The sequence below is a fragment of the Larimichthys crocea genome, chromosome XII (genome assembly GCF_000972845.2).
Source record: "Larimichthys crocea isolate SSNF chromosome XII, L_crocea_2.0, whole genome shotgun sequence".
NCBI classification, from domain to species: Eukaryota; Metazoa; Chordata; class Actinopteri; family Sciaenidae; genus Larimichthys; species Larimichthys crocea.
In genome coordinates this window covers 22,656,166-22,674,600 of record NC_040022.1, presented here as the reverse complement: position 1 = coordinate 22,674,600, position 18,435 = coordinate 22,656,166, and the positions used below count along the sequence as shown (strand labels likewise).

The 18,435-nt window shown below is 40.5% G+C and overlaps 4 protein-coding genes across 8 annotated transcripts in view; 3 read left to right on the top strand and 1 right to left on the bottom strand.

Annotated features, from left to right (window-relative positions):
* Positions 1–1,621: 1,621 nt before the first annotated feature.
* On the top strand, positions 1,622–4,401 carry cbx8a (chromobox homolog 8a (Pc class homolog, Drosophila)). The gene is made up of 5 exons (XM_027285529.1): positions 1,622–1,873; positions 1,997–2,040; positions 2,431–2,496; positions 2,947–3,013; positions 3,400–4,401. Exons 1-5 carry the CDS (start codon positions 1,805–1,807, stop codon positions 4,222–4,224), a joined length of 1,071 nt encoding a protein of 356 aa, XP_027141330.1. The 5' UTR covers positions 1,622–1,804; the 3' UTR covers positions 4,225–4,401.
* A 2,380-nt stretch (positions 4,402–6,781) lies between these two features.
* LOC104918859 (meteorin-like protein) lies at positions 6,782–10,847 on the top strand. The gene is made up of 4 exons (XM_019277268.2): positions 6,782–7,003; positions 7,368–7,774; positions 9,218–9,277; positions 9,981–10,847. The coding sequence occupies exons 1-4, from the start codon at positions 6,915–6,917 to the stop codon at positions 10,316–10,318; spliced, it is 894 nt and encodes a 297-aa protein (XP_019132813.2). The 5' UTR covers positions 6,782–6,914; the 3' UTR covers positions 10,319–10,847.
* Positions 10,848–13,236: 2,389 nt separating this feature from the next.
* aqp8b (aquaporin 8b) lies at positions 13,237–14,769 on the bottom strand. Its single transcript, XM_010730678.3, has 5 exons — positions 14,525–14,769; positions 14,131–14,257; positions 13,829–14,043; positions 13,512–13,646; positions 13,237–13,411 (listed from the first exon to the last, which is right to left on the bottom strand). The coding sequence occupies exons 1-5, from the start codon at positions 14,767–14,769 to the stop codon at positions 13,369–13,371; spliced, it is 765 nt and encodes a 254-aa protein (XP_010728980.3). The 3' UTR covers positions 13,237–13,368.
* Positions 14,770–17,554: 2,785 nt separating this feature from the next.
* arhgap17b (Rho GTPase activating protein 17b) overlaps positions 17,555–18,435 on the top strand; it is a 21,729-nt gene continuing 20,848 nt past the window's right edge. For 4 of the 5 annotated variants that reach the window (XM_019277279.2, XM_019277280.2, XM_019277281.2 and 1 more), the window contains exon 1: positions 17,555–17,950. In XM_019277279.2, coding sequence (XP_019132824.2) covers positions 17,898–17,950 — 53 coding nt within the window. In that variant the 5' untranslated portion in view covers positions 17,555–17,897. The remainder of the gene's footprint in view (positions 17,951–18,435) is intronic. The other variant, XM_019277282.2, reaches the window with a different exon arrangement.

Genomic DNA, 18,435 nt, shown 5'->3' with positions numbered 1-18,435 from the left:
TAAATGTATCTTCATTTCAATTTATTCTTATTTATAATTTCAAATGAAGAGCTGAGGAATGTAGAAAATTGCACCAAAAGGCCTCCAGATGATGAAAATGAAGCTCCGAGCTTCACTCCTCCTCTCGCCATCTGTTTCTTAAATTATCTAAATAATATTTAGTCAATTATCACCAGAAGCCCAGTTCAAAATATTTCAGGATTTTTAAATACTAAAAATACTACTACTGCTGCTACTACTACTACTACTACTACGAACTACTAATAATAATAAAAAATAATAATATAAATGATAATAATGATAATTGCTACTGAAGCAGAAATACAAACATTTATATTCAATTAAATTGTAATTGGTCCTTCGTTTTATTGTCAGTATCAGCCAACTAAATTACAAACACACACAACACCCCAATAATATAAATAAATTAATAATAATAATAATAATAACAATAATAATAATAATATGAATCGGAAAAGAAGAAGAAAAAAAATAATAATAAAATTAAAAATAACAATAAAAAACACTTCAGCAGGTTTAAAAGTCTATTTTAAATGTATCCAAACTTTAAGTTATGTAGATAAATCAGACTCTACTCAGTGAACCAAAATAAAGTCAAACTCGGAGTACCGAATAACAGAATTTGGCCCTTCAGAATAAAAACGTTTATAAAAGTGGAGAATATTCAGCTGGTTTTGGGCGAATGACTCGATATTAAAGCGTTTTGTATTTCATTTTCATGTCATTTTGTTCGTCTTATAGAAATCTGTCACCTCTCTTATCTTTAATAATGAGTTTAAATGAAGTGACTTCCCTTTAATGTTTCAGTGCGATAGATTGAGCTCATGCTGGGACAAAAAATGTATAACCTCAATCATCAGAAGCCGACACACTTTTATTACATATTACTTTTTATTCGCACTCCACTTATCAACGCAATCTTTGTGCACTACAAGCTGAATTATGTGCGCAAACAGGGAGAGGCGCTGACAAGGCGTGCGTAAAATGTTAATGCGCAAAAGTCCAATTATGCACGGTGCGGCATTACACCAGCCTTTTTTCTTTTAATAATCACCGTGAACCTGAAATTTTAAATTCTTTGATCTATTGATCTAAATCTAAAACATTTTAAATAATCAATCATGAACCTGCAAAACCATTGTGAGTCTGATGGGAAGGTTTTTACCTCGGGTAGGACAGATATCTAACATTTATATCCCCATTTGATACATATTGACTGTATTTGTGAGTATATAACTTTGATTTTAATTGTTGAATAATTCATGATTTTACATTTATAGATAATATTTACAGATGTTTTGTGTAAATGAGTTGTGCGTGAGGGAAAAACCTATTAAACCAGCCATTCTCCTCTCTCACTGGCCTCATTTCTCTCTCTCTCTCTCCTCTCTCTCTCTATATATATATATTTGTGAAATTAAACTGTTTTTTTCTTTTATATTGGACTATACTGCCTCTCGGGGACCTCAGGAGGGGTCCGTGGATCCGCTCCGGGAGCCTCTGACTTCGTTTGTCCCACTGTGCCAGACATTCCTGTACAGCAGCCAGAGCAGCGGGACTCCTCCCCTCCACTCAGAAACCCAGAGCACGTAGCAACAACTGAGCCAATGTGCTCCACCGCGATCCGTCCTACCGACTGCGGTGCCTGGCAACAGAAAAAGACGTGATGACGTCCTCTCCAGATTGCGTATTATGGGATGTGCGGAATTAAACAACCCGAAGAGGACACGGGGAAGACAAAAATAATAAAAGAGACAGAAATAAACGAGGTGCATGGTGAATCATGGAGCTCTCGGCTGTTGGTGAGAGCGTCTTCGCAGCCGAGTCCATCATTAAACGGCGAATCAGACGGGTATTCGCTACGTTTTTTTCACCCACAGGCTGTGTATCCACACCTATTACGCAACCGTTTGTTTGTGCAGCGCAGACAGTCAATCCTCTGATAACCTGAATGTGTTACGGATATGTTTTGCAGGGTCGCTGGGAATATCTCGTAAAATGGAAGGGCTGGTCTCAGAAGTGAGTATAATAGCCGAGGCTGTGAAGGACAGCGCTCCATCCTGGCCGCTCGCACAACTGCACCACCTCAGACTCGTTATTCCGCTTCAGGATGTGTTTTTTTCGTTTTTTATTATATTTGCTCTTTGTGCTGAGGTACACTTTATTGTCTGTCTCGTGGCTTGTGTGCAGCAGTGTTAATGTCCGACCTGCGGAATGTATTAAAGTCCACAGTAGCTTTAGCAATGGTCGGGTTCACCATGCGTCACTGTCCGCTACGTAGTCTGTAATTGCAGCTCACGCAGCAAGAGACTGCTTTGATAAAAGTCTCGCATCGTGTGTGTGTGTGTGCGCGCTCTTTGGCATTGTTCGGTTACGCACACCTCTCCTCCCGCTCGTTGTTGTGTTCAGGTACAGCACTTGGGAGCCGGAGGAAAACATTCTGGATGCACGACTCTTCACTGCCTTCGAGGAGAGGTGAGGGTTTGACAGCTCAGCAGTAGGCCGCTCCGCAGAACCGAGATGGCACCAAGATCGAATTCAGTGCTACCCATGAAAATAATAAACAGTCCATAAAAATCTGACATTTAATGTGGCTTTTAATAGTTAACTCCGTAAAGGAAGTGGTAACAAGTGTCAGTGGAGCGACATGATTCCGTTTCCAGTTCAAAATGTTACAAAGTGTGACGCCGTTTCTCCATCACAAACTGTTTATCTGCTTTAATCTGACACATTTTTCATTTTAATTGAACTTATTTGTAACAAAAAGTTTTTCTGAAAAGTGAAGAAATATCACTTCATTTGGCAGTTTGGCCTTTACTTAAAAAATACAATTCATGATTAGATTATAGACTTTATAAAAAATGTGTGAATGTTATCTTTATGTTGTTATTAATATGCTTTGTGATGATTCTTTTCATTCATCAGGGAGCGCGAAAGAGAGCTGTTCGGGCCGAAAAAGAGGGGACCCAAACCCGAGACATTTCTCTTGAAGGTGGGTGAATCTTTTGATGCGCGTTTCTCTGCTTTTCATTACACCTTGTCTTTTTCAAGCGTCGCATGTGATGAATCATTTCCATGTTATGACATCTGCTGTCTTATTAATATCGAAACTGCTCGGCTGTGATTCAGACTTTCATACAAACTAGACCCAAAGGAAAATCTCTCATTTGATTTTCATGGAGTGTTTATATATATTTCAAGCATGTTTATATGTTTTATGTTCTCTGTATCTGGCTTACTTTAAAAACTGAAGCAGCTTTAGGGTGAGGCCTTCACTCCCAGCAAACAGCTGCTTCTCTTAACCATTTAAATTTCCTCAGGAGACTTTTCCATCTCTGGGAAGCCTCCACTCATGAACGTTGTTTGCTCTATCTTCAGGCCAAAGCCAAAGAAAAGACGTATGAATTTAGAGGAGAGGCTCCCAGGTCAATCCAGGTTTCCTATCCCATCCCGGAGCCTATTATAACACCGAGGGCCCGGGAGGGTTTACGCGCAGTAGTTCCCACAATCTTCCCACCGAGCGCGGTCAACAGAGGGGAGAGTGTCCACGTCCGACCACCAGAGCCAGAGAGGAGGCCCAGACCGACTCCACCAGCTGCTCTGACAGTCCAAGAATCCGCCCGGCTCCCCAAAAAGAGAGGCCGCAAACCGAAGCTGCATTTACACTATGAAAAAGATGATGGAGGCAGCTCAGCAGAGCTGGATGACAAACGGAGCAGACTGCTGGAGGAGCCATCGTCACACGGTTTGTCCAAAATGCCCCGACGCTTGCACCATCACGGAGAGACGTCAGATCACACCCTCATCCAGCTGACCAAGAGGTTCCAGGAGGAGACCACGATAACACCCAAATCCTGCGGCGAGCAGAGACACGCGGGGTTGTCCTACAGTCGCACGTTCAAAAGTGATCAGGGGGGGCACAGGACTAGTTATGTGAGTAAGATGCCTATTCCTCAGCCAAGGAAGCTGAAGCACTCTGCAGAAAGCCGGAGACATCAGATGAAGGAGTGCCGTCCTGGACCTGCTGTCATTCCCACACAGGCCGAGGCCATCCTCGATCCATCCGCGCGACCAACCTCGTCCTGGACCCCGCGTTTCACCAACGTGGACTCTGTGACCGTGACAGACGTGACCATGAACTTCTTGACAGTGACGGTCAGAGAGAGCAGCACGGACAAAGGCTTTTTCAGAGAGAGCAGATAAGTGCGTGCTTCAGGTCAGAGGTGGATAATATATGCGTATAAATAATTGTTTAACAAGCTTCTAACTAACATGCCGACTGTAATACTATATTTTTTCTATGTAACTTTCAGACTGTACATACAAATATTTAATACGCTGCTGAGAAAATTAAAAATGAACGTGGTGTTGTGAGTTTAAGTGTTTTGTTGCGGGTTCTTTTTTTTCCACTTCTCCGCTGATCTATTTTTAAGATTATCCATATCCATAAAGGCATTTTTTATCATTTATTCTTATTAGAAATTGTTCAACCACATCATCATAAACAAGCTTATTATAACTTTTGTAGAATAATCACACATAATATTAACTTGGTTGTGAAAATAACTTACAATTTTCCAATCGTGTCTTTCACGTTTTTATCCAAAAAACACGAGAGTCTAATAAAGTTCTGAATTCAAGGTTTAAATATTTATTTTAAATTCCTCCAAACTGATTATTAAGGATGTTTGTAGGCAGCAGGGTCGTGTCAAATAATCGAAATAATCGATCCAACTTAGTGATATTTGATTCCTTGAAAATGAAACTCCAACATATTCAAATGAGCAAAATAAATTATCCATGCGTTTCACAAACTTTAAGTCTTCAAGACAAGTCGACACTGATCTAAAAACATAAATTATAATATATTTATAAATGTTTTACTGTTGTTTAGTACAGAGGTCACGATAATTCCTGAGCACGTTTTGGTTTGTATGAATTATTCTCCCCAAGATTTTGGTGAACAGAATTAGACATGCAAAAGATAAATGCTCGTTTGGATTGATTTAAAAAAGATATTTTGCCGTTTTAGTTTTGTGTCTTCAAGTTGATCATATTTCAACAAAGGGCCTGAAGTTGAAGAAATCCTGCAAAAAGAAAAAATGTATTCTTAGTTTTAATCTGCAGACTTTCTGTTAACAAAAAATAAAAAATAAATAAAAATGTGACTCATATCTCACGGGAAAGAAAGAAAATCTTAAACCTAATTACAATTAAAAACTTGTATATTCTTGTTTCATCATCATTATCTTCACCTCTGACGAGGTCACATTGCAGACAGAAAGACTTCAAAGGGCCTTAACGCCTCCAGCTAAAGCAGTAAGCTGCTTTTGACAGTTTTAATTTAGAGACACTGTAAATCATTTTTAAGAAGATTACACAATGGCATCAGCGAACCGTTTGACTGCAGTGCGCACAGAAGACTGAGCTGTGGTTTGATCATTTGAAGCGTTAAACTGTCGGATTTTGATGTGAGATCATGTTTTTCTGGCATCACCTCAGGCTCCGTCTATTTACAGGCCTACAGTATATGAAGGATCCAGGGTATACTGCGCCAATAAGAGGCCACTTCATCCAGGCACAAAGCCCTTCATTCATTCTGACTTTGCTTTGTCTCTCCGGGTGCGCATGACCCAATCTGACCATCCGGTACTCCTGTGAGGAAACTCTCCTTTCTGACTCATCATTTTTAAAATGTATAAATCTATTTTGCATTAAAATAAATAAATGCATTTCAACACCTCATATCTGCCATATCCCAAAACGTGTCATATTATCAGCTATCCCGGCTGCAATCATCCCCACATATTTTTGCGAATACGCGCAAAGCTTGTGGTGACAGATGTGATTAGATTTCCAAACTTTCAAGATTTAGTGACCTGAGCAGCAAAGTCTTTACCCGCAGCTGAGACAACATCTGGCTATATTCTCCACATGAGTGTAATTTACTCCACGACGTACCCATCAAACCCCCTTTGATCTGATGCTGCCTGAGGGCCTGCAGGATATATAAGCTAAAGCTTGAGTGAAGCTGCAGCCTGGCCCTGCCTGGTTACGGTCCACAGAGTTTTACCTCCACAAGATGTCGCCACCAGCAAGACTTTGAAACGGTGCCAAATTATTTCTAAAAAAAAAAAAAACAAGTTCAAATGACGTGAGGCTACAGCATAGTTAGATTAATCATTGCTGAAAGCTGGTTCCAGTTTGTACTCATCCACTATATTAGAGGCTGTTGAGTTACACCCTCCTCCTGCTGTCGGTGTCTGTGGGCCGTGAAAGCCTGCAGCAGTCTACATTTTGTCCTCCAGATGTGAGGGGAGTGTGCGCTGCAGCATCCCGCCACTAGATGAAGCCCGAGCACAGAAACATGGACGTTTCTACATCTTTATCCTCCTTTATTTAATTATTTTTATTTTTTTTTCAGTTGGCCTACTTTTGAAATGATCTGAGGTGAAGTGAGTGAAGTGTGACTCTTTTCATTATTTCTAGTTTCTTCTCTTTCTTTCTTTTTTTTTACTCATTTTTTAAAAACTGCTGTTTTCTTACAGAGGAGAAGAGAGTGTAAATGTTTAACAGAGAAAGTGAGTAAAATAAAAGAATTAAATTTTTTTTTTAAAAAAGCTCTCAGGAGTGAATGAATTTATTGTGCACTGATGTTAACAGATGGCTGGAGGCAAAGACAAAGACCTGCAGTTTGGCCGGCAGACCCCAACCACAACTGGATCAGACAGACAGAGAGAGAGAGAGAGAGAGAGAGAGAGAGAGAGAGAGAGAGGAGTCGTGGACCAAAGTTGAATCTCGCTGCAGAGCTCTCTCATACTTCAGACAAACCTTCTTCTCGCCATGCACCGTCGTCCACTTCTTCCTAGGGGTTTTATCTTTGTGCGTATGAGATGTTGCCAAATGTGATTTTTTTGTTGTGCATGATGCTCGGTCTCCAATCGTGGCACTGCGCAGCTGATCTGTGCAACTGGTCTGGAAGGTGAGGAAACTTTCTACATTTCTCCAAGATGCAAACTGCAATTTAAAATGAAATGCTTATAATGGCTTTGTTAATGTTAATACATCAATGGATCCGTTAAAAGACATTAAGAAGAACACATTTTGGCTCTGGGTGTACACAGAACTGCAAACCTGAAACCATTTATTAATGACTCATTAACATGTATAGCTGCTTATTTAGATAATTGTTATTTTTAAGAAGAAACCCGAGAATTTATAGTTAATTTTAATGGTATAGAGCATTAATAAATGTTTATTAACCATCACTAACGCCAAGCTCGATCACATTTGGGCTTTGCATTCATTTTTTAATTGTAATTAATATGAATTCCTCGTTTTTCCAGCGGTTTTGCAGCTGGTGTGGATACCAGGATCGTACTCCAGGTGCGGCTGCGCTGTACAGAGGGCTCGGTGAGGTGGATTTACCCGGGTCAGGCTCTCCGGGTGGTCCTGGAGCCTAATCTGTCCTCCGCCCGGCGCACCATCGTCTGCATCAAACCGTCTCCCTCTTTCCGCGGAGCGAGCGTGTTCATTGAACGGGCCGGGGAGCTGGAGCTGCTGGTGACTGACGGCGAACAGCCCGAGCAGCAGGTGTTCTGTTTCCGGGCTGATGGTCCACACAGGCCCGTCATCTATCTCCAGTCCAGTCCGCAGATTGATGGAGTCTGGAGCAGACGCACGATGGGCTTCAGATATGAGCTGCTGGGAAACAGGAGTGCTGCACCCAACCTGGGCCACAGCGCGTTACAGAGTGAGTCCTGGATAAGTCTGTATTAACTATAAATTGTGTTATGTTGTGTTAATAAATGGTAGACAATTAACTAAAGTTATATAAGCCATTAATCAGAACATTTTTAGGTTGCCAGGTTGTGAGAAATCCCTTTTACTGATGAGACCACTGATGAACGCTTACCTTAGAGAAGGGCTGCAGAGGAGCTTGACCAAAATCCAACACACTGATTCTTCTCAAACTGGCAACTCAAACTGGCAACTCAAACATGTGTTTTTATTAATGACCATTAGTGAACGCTAATAAGCCATCAATGCACCTTATAAACCTTTTAAAGCGTCTCGTTAGAAACCGAACAGGTGCATTTGAACATTTGGTACCACTCCAAAGCATCTTTTATTAAGGGTTTAGTAAGTTGTGGCCCTAATGACATTATTAATGATTAATTAATCATTAACTGGAGCTTTATAAATATGTAATAAGCTATTAATAATTAGGTACAGGGTGTAATTATGTATGAAAAGTCCCTTTTAGTGATGGGAGTGTATGACGCCATATGGGCTGCAGAGAAATGTGACCAAAATCCAATTAATTATCAGCTCATTAAGTATTTATTAATGGGTTAAGAGGTTTAACTGTCTCATTAGCAAATATAAATAATAAACATCAACAAAATGGATTTATAACCCCTTTATAAATATTAGAATGTGGAACCAAAAATTTTAATACTACTTTAAAGATATTTGTGAGGGACTGACCAGTCCTAATTCCTAGAAAAAAATTAATTACAGACCCCAATCATGCTGACTGGAGTATGCAGCTGCTGGTCAGTCTTGTGTTTTGTCTGGCTGTCTGGTTTCCATCGGAGGGACAAAGCAGCAGGGACAGAGCAGACCACAGGCTGCTGAAGGGCACCGGGCCAAAGAGCCTGAATTGAGACTGCAAATACTTTGCAGATTCCACAAATGCCTTTTCATTGTGCATGTCTGTTTATTAGCATTTATCCATGTGTGCGGGCCTGTCCCAGTGTGGTGATGTCATTCTGTGTTCATAATAGACAGCTGCTGGTTTATCTTTTCTTCATTGCCAGTCTGGCAGAAGTGTTTGACTCCTGCAGTCTCCTGTGTTGGCACAGGGTCACTCAATTAGGTCGATACAATAGGAGTCAAACATGGGGGTCAAGACTAGCCCAGCATTTTTTGATCTGGAGGCGCTTTAGGAGCAGCATTCCTCCATCTAACCCCGGGTTTCTTCACTCTTTGATGTGAGGAGGGAGATGAATAGAGCTGGTATGTGCGTCTGATTTTAGGCTAGCGAAGAGGTATTGAGGAGGAGTGACACCCATCGATCCATCAATGTCAGTCATGGGAGAGAAAATGATACCTGACAAAATGATTTGATGCAGGCTTCAATCCACTTTAATGTCACCATGGCAATAAAACCACTTCTTCATTTTCTCCACAGCTTCATGCCGACCCTGCAATGATACAGAACTCCTCATGGCTGTCTGCAACAGTGACTTTGGTGAGTACTCAGTTACTTGCTGTACTATATAAACACGCTGACAGAGCACCGTTGAATTCCTACAAAGATATACTGAAGCTTCCGTGTCGTAGGCAAAGTGTAAAAAAAAAACAACTGAAGAATATAAATTAAATTTGGTCTGTGAGATAAATGATAAATGTAAAGGGGCGGGAGAGGTCCTGGAAATAAATAAGGGAATAAATGAACAATAAAGTTATTGAAAACACAGTAATTTACTGCATTAATTCAAATTATGTAGTATAAAACTACTATTATTTACGCAACTTTACACCTCCAATTTTCACGGCTACAGTTACAAGTTCCTCTGTAAAGAGCTAAGATCAGTGTGATATGATTCATACAGGATGTAAGATTTGTAGTAGAGGATCTGAATACTGCGTCCACAGCTGGTAAATCTTACTCAGAGGAATGTTAAAAATTGTTCTTATGGTCTGGTTTAAGCTCAGAAAGCAGCAGCTCTGCTGGCAGTGCAGAGGTCAAACAGATGTGGGGGGGGGCTGCTGAATGAGACTGACCTGTGCTTTGAAGCAGAAACAATATGTCCACCGGACAAAGGAGAAAAAAGAAGAGAGAAAAGAAAACATAACATGATGGAAACTATTAAAGATTTGGAGGGAATTTTTATAAGCAACTATAACTTAAAGCATGCTGTTTTTTCATGCTCTGCTCTTTGTTCTTTCAGTGGTCCGAGGCTCCATCAGCAATGTCTCCCACGATCCTGCACGTCAGACATCGTTGGTGGAGGTATCAGCAGCGAGAGTGTATTGGCAGCGCAGTGGAGTGTTTGAGCAACAACCTTCCTCTTCCAGGTCATCTCTGCCGGTCCTGTCTTGGCGTGGACACATCCATACACTCCTGCAGTGCCACGTGAAGCCTGGGGATGGAGAGTTTCTCTTCACGGGGTCAGAACACTTTGGGGAAGCTTGGTTAGGGTGTGCCCCACGATACAAAGACTTCCTGTCTGTCTACCAGGCCGCCTGGGCGGCACGCCGGAATTCCTGTGACTTCCCTTTGGACTGAGGAAGTGTTTTGTTTTAGCACTACTGAGCCCTACCAGTCTCTTATCCACAGGCATCCTCACCCCTGTACTGGCACTGTGGGATTCCTATAATGTTGTCGCATGCCAGTAAGGTGGCATCCAGCATCACCAACAGGGACGAAGCTGTTGAATCGCTGGTAAAAAGACACATTTGGAGGAGCAGAACAGGAGCAAACAGCAGGGCCTCCTGAACTGAGGCTCATAGAGAGTCGGCCTTTGTCTCTCTCCCTTCACTGCCCTCAGTCCTGGGAGACTAAGAAGGGGTTGGATTGCTGCTTTCTCTTTGTGCTTCTCCCAGCATCAACTAGCGTTCACTTTGCTGGCTCTGTGTGAAAATTAACCTCTGAACTGACGAGAGAGGGACGACTGAAGCCATTTGTAATCAACAGTTTGTCCCAGTGAATAAGTTTGTACATATATGATTGTAGAATTATTTTTATTCTATTACGTTTCATATCCTCTGTGCTTTGTCTATTTATAAGTGTTTTTCTCTATACATGACCTTTGAAATAAAAACTTTTGTACCTACCTCTGAAGAGTCCACTGTAATTGTGACCATTTCTTTGTTTTTAAAATGAGGGAAATGATTTTTATTTTACAGTTTTAAATTTGCTTTTAAAGCACATAATAATAAATCATATTGGTCTGATTTTCATGAGTAGGATTTTATATTTTAATATTTGAAAAGTTCACAAGAACTAACAAATCAAACATTTCCTCATTCTGATGTACACATTCATCTTGATCATGCCATCATATGCCGTTTTAATAAACTATATGAACGTAAACATTTGATCTGTGGCACACAATATTGTTTTTTATGATCTGATACATATCTACAATTCATATTGTGCTTGTTTTAGCAGCACAATAAAAGCAAAATAACATTTTTAACATTGTAATTTGCAGGTTGTTTTGCATTTTGACAGAGAATCTGCTCAGTTCATCTATCTGTGTGTCTGATGAAGTGTTTAGAAGTGACCACAGCTCATGAAGAGTGCATCAGAATCTAAATTTCATGAGGTCCTCGGGTTTATAAGAATTCTCTGGCCCCCTTAAGACTTAACGCTCTTTTTGATGGTTGGTTTGGTAAAGGCTTAAATGAACTTACACCCCCACTTTTCATCATATGCTGCATAATCTCTGTTTTTTTCAGGAGAATGGGATTTAGAGCTACAAGATTATTTTGGCCCTTTTCCTTCTGTGTCCCATCTTTTCCCCTGTAATCAGATTCGTATGATAATAGGATAGGCCAGGCCTACCATTAAATAAAACACAAAATCTCCTTAAATGGCAAAAGCTCTGAGAAGACTGAATTGGACATTTCTTTTGAGCTGTGTGGCCCCTGCATCACATCCCGAGAAGACAAATGGACAGATGTGAGGCCCCTAAAGCCTGGGGATCCTCCCCTTCAGCCCCTCCCATAAGAGGGGAACAATTAATTGACTTTTAAAGCAACTGCTTTCTTAGCCTATTCCACACTTCTCCTTGGCTGAGCGGGGCTCACAAATTGGTGTGTTGAACTTTTTATGAGGACTAAATAGCTGCCAATGAAAGTGTAAATGACTGTGTGGTGAATGGGGCCCGCACAATGGCCCTGCAGTGACAAGCCCTCTAGCAGACATAATGACCATTGTCACGGCTGCTCTCATCTAGAAACCATCAGGGCTCATGAATCCATGAAGCCTGTGGAGGTGTAATCTTTGCCTTTTACTTTTACTCAGTCCACACCCTGTCTTCTTGTGTTTATCTGCTCTATATTCTTATTCCTCCTCTTTGAATGCATATTTTATCCTCACGTTTCACTTAAGCTTAATTTTAGACAACATATACGATACATATAAGATATCTCAGTTAATAAAAACATATTTCTAGACTTGTTTTAGTTCATTTTATGTCTTTATTATATAAATTTCAGATTAGAAAAAATATACTTCTGGCACAAAAAGCTTTAAATCAGTTTTAAAAATCACTGGTTATACGTGAAAATATTTTTTTGTGCATATCTGATTGTGTTTTTATATATAAGACATGGTTAAATGTTGCAAAAACAGCTTATTTTGATAAATGTTGGCCAAAATTCAAGCTTTCCACAACTTTTTTTTATCCTACAGAAGCCCAGTTTGAAGTCTCCTCCCTCAGTATTGTCCCAGGGGGCCACCATGTCAAATTTCCAAGCAAAAATATAGCCTCTCTGCAGGCTTTTGAGACCACACAATTCTCATCTCTGGGAATTCCAGCAGGCTCTCATGGGGAACGAACCCAGGAGGGCTCGGCCCGGAGCCGCTGCGTAGTGCAGCGGCAGGAGTCCACCCAGACTGGGGGGTAATTGGTTTATCCCACCGCCTGGCCTGCTTTCCCATGTGGGCCACTGCTGCGGGGAGGCCCAGGGGTACAATATAGAAACAGCATGATACTCTCCAGTGCCGAACAGGCATTCACTGCTCCGGCTATAGAGAGCAGGCACAGGGTACCGAGAACACAAAGCTGGAGCAGGGATGTCTCTTGGCTTTGAAAAGGTTGCCATTTGGTCTCTTTTTAACAGTGAACAGCATTTGTTGCTGAAAATCTAAAGTAATTGAATTTTGGCTTTTTCTTTTTTTTTTTAAATAAATGTTCTTCTCAATTCAAAAGGTAATGAGATAAGTTTTTCTAAAGTTCTACGTATAATTGTCGTCACTCATGCACCTGTCATGCACCTGGCTGAAAACTAGATTTTCCTAATGTCTACAACCCTGTTTAACTTTAACTATGCATATCGTACTGTGACAGGATCAGTATCATATTAACACATTGCGCTCCAGGATAAGATTACAGGCTTTGTTTTATCAAGTGTTGAGGTACGACCTTAAAGTGGCCAAAAAAAAAACAAGCAAAAGTATGTAAAAATGTCATTTTTATTATCGTATTGCAAAGAGTGCATAATCATACACACACACACTCAGTGGAATGAAAGAAAGGTTTATATTGTAACTGTAGATGATAAAGCACCATCCTGATTTATCTTCTTTAAGTTCATGTACAAAGAACCTCATTTAAGAATGAGTCGAATCTCCCTGTCTCCAAGCAGGAGTCTGCAAAAGCAGGAAAACAGTTTGTAATTTGTTCTGTAATGAATCTTAATTATTAATGCAATCAATTAAGTATAAAGTGTATATGTTGTGTTGCACCTACCGAACCAATGCAGCCGCTACAAGGCCTCCTGTTATGGGTCCCACCCAGTAGACCCAGTGATAAGTCCAGTAGTTGTTCACTATGGCTGGACCGAAGGCTCTGGCTGGGTTTAGACAGGTGCCAGATACATCTCCACTGAAGAACCATGAACAGGGATATTCAGATAAGTTTCACATTATTTATATAGAAGACAATGATGATATGTATTGTTTCCTTCACTTGGACAAACCGGTAAAACACTATGAATGCATCTCAACATGATATAAGGTCTCACATGAAGAACGAGTGTACACACAATCTCACTATTTGTTACTCACCCAGCCAAGATGTTGATGATAACAGTGCAGCCCACCATAAATGGCACCAGGGGACTTCTGGTCTTGGCATTAACAGCCCCCAGCAGCACCACCATGGTGACCAGGCAAGTCATAGCAACCTCTCCAAACACAGCGCCTCCTATTTCATCGTTTGACTGCAGCAGAGCAAATGCAGCCCCGTTGGCTTTGGTGTAGTTCTCTCCTGATGTCATCCCCTGTTGGCACCAAATTTAGCCATAATTCACCTCCATGTACATAGAAGAGATGGGTATTTTGATGGCACAAAAATGAGACAGGTTTACCTTTGCCATGGCGGCTCCAAGCACCCCTCCAAGCAGCTGAGATGCTAGATATGGAAGCACCATATTCATCTCCATCCCTCCACATAGATAGATGGCCAGAGTGAACGGGGGGTTGAAATGGGAACCGCTGGAGAGGCAAAAACATTAAACATTAAATAATTGAACAGAACTGAAATGAATGAGGGTATATGGTCAGTAAGTACTGATTTATTCAGATTTTTAGTAGCACAGATGAGAAATGTCACCTAGAAAAAATGTTTCTGAAGTTTAATATGTAATTAATTATTGTCCATTCAACACACATAGACACACGCTCATTATTCGTGTCATGATAAACGATGCACGATGTGTATAAACTGTTTAGTTTTGTAAGAACATTGACAATGAGCCTCACCTGATCTCTGCCATGCAGGCAACCATGACGGCCACAGCAAGGCCGTGCACCAGAGCTGGCTGAAGCCTCCCTGCAGACTCCACGTTCTCTATGACTGAAACACACCCGATAAAAACAAAGAACGTAGTTCCCACCAGCTCACCCAGACACGGCTGATATAACCTCTCAAATTTGTTAGGAGGTCTGGCTGGAGGTGTCTTAGTCTCTGAAGACATGAGAGACGACTCAACTTCACCCATCTCCATCTTCTCATCAGCTCATGAGTCTTCAATGAGGTCCGGTCGTGCGAGCTGAAGATGTGACACTGAGTATGCTGAAGGGCACAAGTATCTTTATGCCTCCTAATCACTCGGACTTTGGTGTGTAAAGTCTGGCAGTGTGGCCTCATTGACCTGCCATTTAATCCACGGGCCCATTTTTTTTTAATGTTCAACACACACTCTCATGACAGTGTGCATTTGCAAGAGTAAATATTTCATGCATTTTCTAACAAGTTAGTGAACTGTGGCATGTACTGTTTAAAAATCAGCTAAATTTTGTCAATGATTGTTGTTGTCTTAACCAACATGTCTGCAGATGTTTCATTTCCATGGCAGGGTCAGAGCAGGACAGACCAGAGGCAATGGCAAAGACTTCTTACTAATTTTGCAGTAAACTGAGTAAAACATATTAGCTGTCCGTCAGTTAGTTCCCTCTTATTTTGATGCAGATGCAGTAAGATTTCAATACATACAAAACATTAAGGATGCAAACCAGAGCACTTGCTAAATGTTTACCCTAGAGTAAAGTCTGTACCTTGTTTTCTGCTGGAACTGGACTTACTGTAAGTTAAAATGTATAATTTCATGATACAGCACATTGCACTTAGTAATTAATGATTTCCCACAGGATGATCACACATTAAACGAAAAGATTTGAGAACACATACAGTAGACATGACAAACAACTTTATATGGTGAATATATTAGAAAAGAAAACTAATTATTTGCTGTTCTTATAGGATGACTTGTGCACAGCGGTTGAGTGTTGACCAGTTGAGATCCACCAGTAGGTGGAGATATCAAACAAAAGATCCTTTTTGGGTTGATGAGGAGTGGACTGGATATTTTCCACTTTGGACTGAGTATCTGATGTTAGAGATTTGCAGGTCTCCAAAGAGACAAGCACAAACAAAACAGTCACACTGAATGATCATAGAGCAGCAAGATGTTTTTCTAAACCATACATAGAAAAACCTGCAAGAACTATATACAGAACAGAAAAGAAAAAGTAGAAGGGGATCTATGATGCAAGATGAATCAGTTATTTCGACATGCAAAGGACAAAAAGTCAATGTACCATTGTCATCACGTCAGAATCACATTTGCACGTGTGATAAAAAAAATTCTCTTCGCATTTCAAGAGCCTCTTCTACCTTTTCTGTCACCATGAGGGTCGATTTAATATGAAATGGCACTGCTGGTTTTGGAAACACACACCTGATACTATTTTTGAAAAGCCACAAGAGCACTTTCATATTTCATATTTCACTTTCATAAGCTGCATTTTGTGACTTTAAAAGTGACGTTAAAAGCAGCCCTGAAAAGAAGGTCTTTGGACTATGTGGCAGAAACACTTCATAGAAATAGATACCCTGGAAAACAGGGACAAATTAAGTCTAATTTTATCACTACAGAAGAGAGTATATGCCCTCTCAAAAGTTATGTGTGGCTCGCTTGACTTGATTTACTGCTTGCAAATTGAAGATGTGAAACTATACCACTAGTTGTTCTTTAACGTCAACAAACCAGGGTTAAAGTTTCAAGAGTTCTCCACATACACCCTTAAAAATAAAGGTTAGAGTTACAACCTAAAGTGGGTTTTCGTAATGATGCCATAGGGGAACTTTTTTTCAGTTCTCTGAGGAACCTTTTACCCATTGGTTCTCCAAAGAAACAGCTGCTGCAAAGAGTCAACCTAAAGAAAGTCATCCGTTTTTTAAAGAGCCTTTAAAGTTGAAATAATAATAATAAAAAGATTAAACATAAAGAGGTTCTTCAAAGCACCAAAAGTGCTGCAATTGTGACTTAAACCATTTTGCATTCAGTTACCCAAAGAACCTTAAACAACAAAAACATGGTTCTGAGGGATAAAATGGTTCTCCAGAGCAGAACCGGTTTTTCTCCAAGTGTAGGAATGAACAGGAACCACGTTTCACTCCATTTATAGTCTGCATTAGTCCAATGATAAACAGGGTTCATAGTTCTCACTGCTGCTGCAATCTATAGATTACTGACCCTCGTAATATAGGCTACATTGGGTGGATAAGGCAGAGGAGTGTCTGGGTTATTTTTAGCATGAATGTCATGAACTCTAAAACAAATCTATAAAGGGAAATCACTGTTACACTAACAGGAAGTGAAACAAATTCAATTCACCTCCATTGCACTTGGGTAGCAGCATGAAATCTCAGAGATAGTGTTGGCAACCTGAATGTTCAGATGCTGATGATTTTCAGGGGGTGTGGATGGATGAGATACAGACTGTAAAGCGCTTTGAGTGATCGGAAGACTAGAAAGGCGCTGTTATATATAAGTGTAGTCCATTTACCATTTACTATTACCATGTCATGACAGAGAAACAGCCACAGGGTGGCAGCATATCACAGAGAACTGCTCCAGTGTTTAATGACTGATCTCCAGTCAGTCTGGAGGACACATTACCTGGAGACATCTAGCACAAGTGACCAAGACTGAAAATAGGTGTATGTCTGTTTGTATTTGCAGCTGTTGATTAACATTTAATATTCATCTCTCTGACATTATAACCTCTTTTTTTTATTTTTGTAAATATTACAATTTCTTGTATGTGAAAACCTGCTTGTCAATAATTATATTTATGACTTAACTCTTTAATACAATCTACAATAAAAAACAACTTACTATAGTCCTCTAACACGTATGTGACTTTGCCATGACCATGACAAACCAATAGCTGAGTCAATGCTTTTTTTTTTTTTTTCTTGCTAAGGTATCACATGTCACCATTGGGCTGTGCAGCATACAGTAGGGAAGTAAAGGCACTTCCTTCTTCCTACCACACTGGTTGCACACAAACCAGTCAGTTTAATAGGAAGTCTGGTATTCATGGCGATGGGGATCCAGACGCTGGTCGGGGACTCTTTTAACTGAGTTTCTCTGCTGTCACCGAGTCCAATGTCACCGTGTTTCAAGAGGAGAAACACTCAGCTGTAGTTGTGTTCAAGTGCTCGGAGCTCTTTCTGCCACAATGGCTGCGACGCAGCGTAACTTTTGGATCGTACGGTGAATCTGCGCTCCGAGGTGCCGCTAACTTTTACTGACTTAACTGGAGACGAAAGAGGAGGAAAGGAAACATGAAGAAACAGTTTAATCGCATGAGGCAACTCGCCAACCAGACTGTAGGAAGGTGAGTGTTTATTCTAACAACACGCGTCCTTACGCAGAATATCATTGTCATTGTGGAAGGCCAACAATGCCAGTTGTTGTTGCTTTTCATGATTTATTTCATTGTCATCTGTTGGTCGGAAGGGCTGGGCTACGTATGCGTAATAAATACCTGAGCAGTGTGTGGAGTTTGAGGAAAGTGGAGCATGTCAGGGGAGTTTGAAAAGTTAAATAGCTTTCCAGATGTAAGCGTAAGGATTTCTGTGTGGAAAATCACTTAAATATTCTCCTACCATCTATGTGGTGACTTATAGTGTTACTGTTACTAACAAGTCAGTGCCTTATTTACATACTTTAACTATTTTCACTATGACTAATCTGTCCGTTTTGGGGGGTTCCTCTATGAAATGTCAAAACAGAAATTGAACAATCATATATTCTGAAAGCCCAAGATGACCAACAATCTAAAGCACAAACATATTCATTTTAAACCTGATAAAAGCAACA

What these genes read in the sequence shown, in the direction of transcription:
- cbx8a (XM_027285529.1), top strand. Translation starts at nt 1,805, where the DNA reads ATGGAGCTCTCGGCTGTTGGTGAGAGCGTCTTCGCAGCCGAGTCCATC. An exon ending in TGGAAGGGCTGGTCTCAGAA is followed by an intron (nt 2,041 to 2,430) that starts GTGAGTATAATA and finishes TGTTGTGTTCAG; the next exon opens with GTACAGCACTTGGGAGCCGG. An exon ending in CCGAGACATTTCTCTTGAAG is followed by an intron (nt 3,014 to 3,399) that starts GTGGGTGAATCT and finishes CTCTATCTTCAG; the next exon opens with GCCAAAGCCAAAGAAAAGAC.
- LOC104918859 (XM_019277268.2), top strand. Translation starts at nt 6,915, where the DNA reads ATGTTGCCAAATGTGATTTTTTTGTTGTGCATGATGCTCGGTCTCCAA. An exon ending in GGGCCACAGCGCGTTACAGA is followed by an intron (nt 7,775 to 9,217) that starts GTGAGTCCTGGA and finishes TTTTCTCCACAG; the next exon opens with CTTCATGCCGACCCTGCAAT. An exon ending in TGTCTGCAACAGTGACTTTG is followed by an intron (nt 9,278 to 9,980) that starts GTGAGTACTCAG and finishes TTGTTCTTTCAG; the next exon opens with TGGTCCGAGGCTCCATCAGC.
- aqp8b (XM_010730678.3), bottom strand. Translation starts at nt 14,769, where the DNA reads ATGGAGATGGGTGAAGTTGAGTCGTCTCTCATGTCTTCAGAGACTAAG. An exon ending in TTGGAGCCGCCATGGCAAAG is followed by an intron (nt 14,044 to 14,130) that starts GTAAACCTGTCT and finishes TGGTGCCAACAG; the next exon opens with GGGATGACATCAGGAGAGAA. An exon ending in ATCATCAACATCTTGGCTGG is followed by an intron (nt 13,647 to 13,828) that starts GTGAGTAACAAA and finishes ATGGTTCTTCAG; the next exon opens with TGGAGATGTATCTGGCACCT.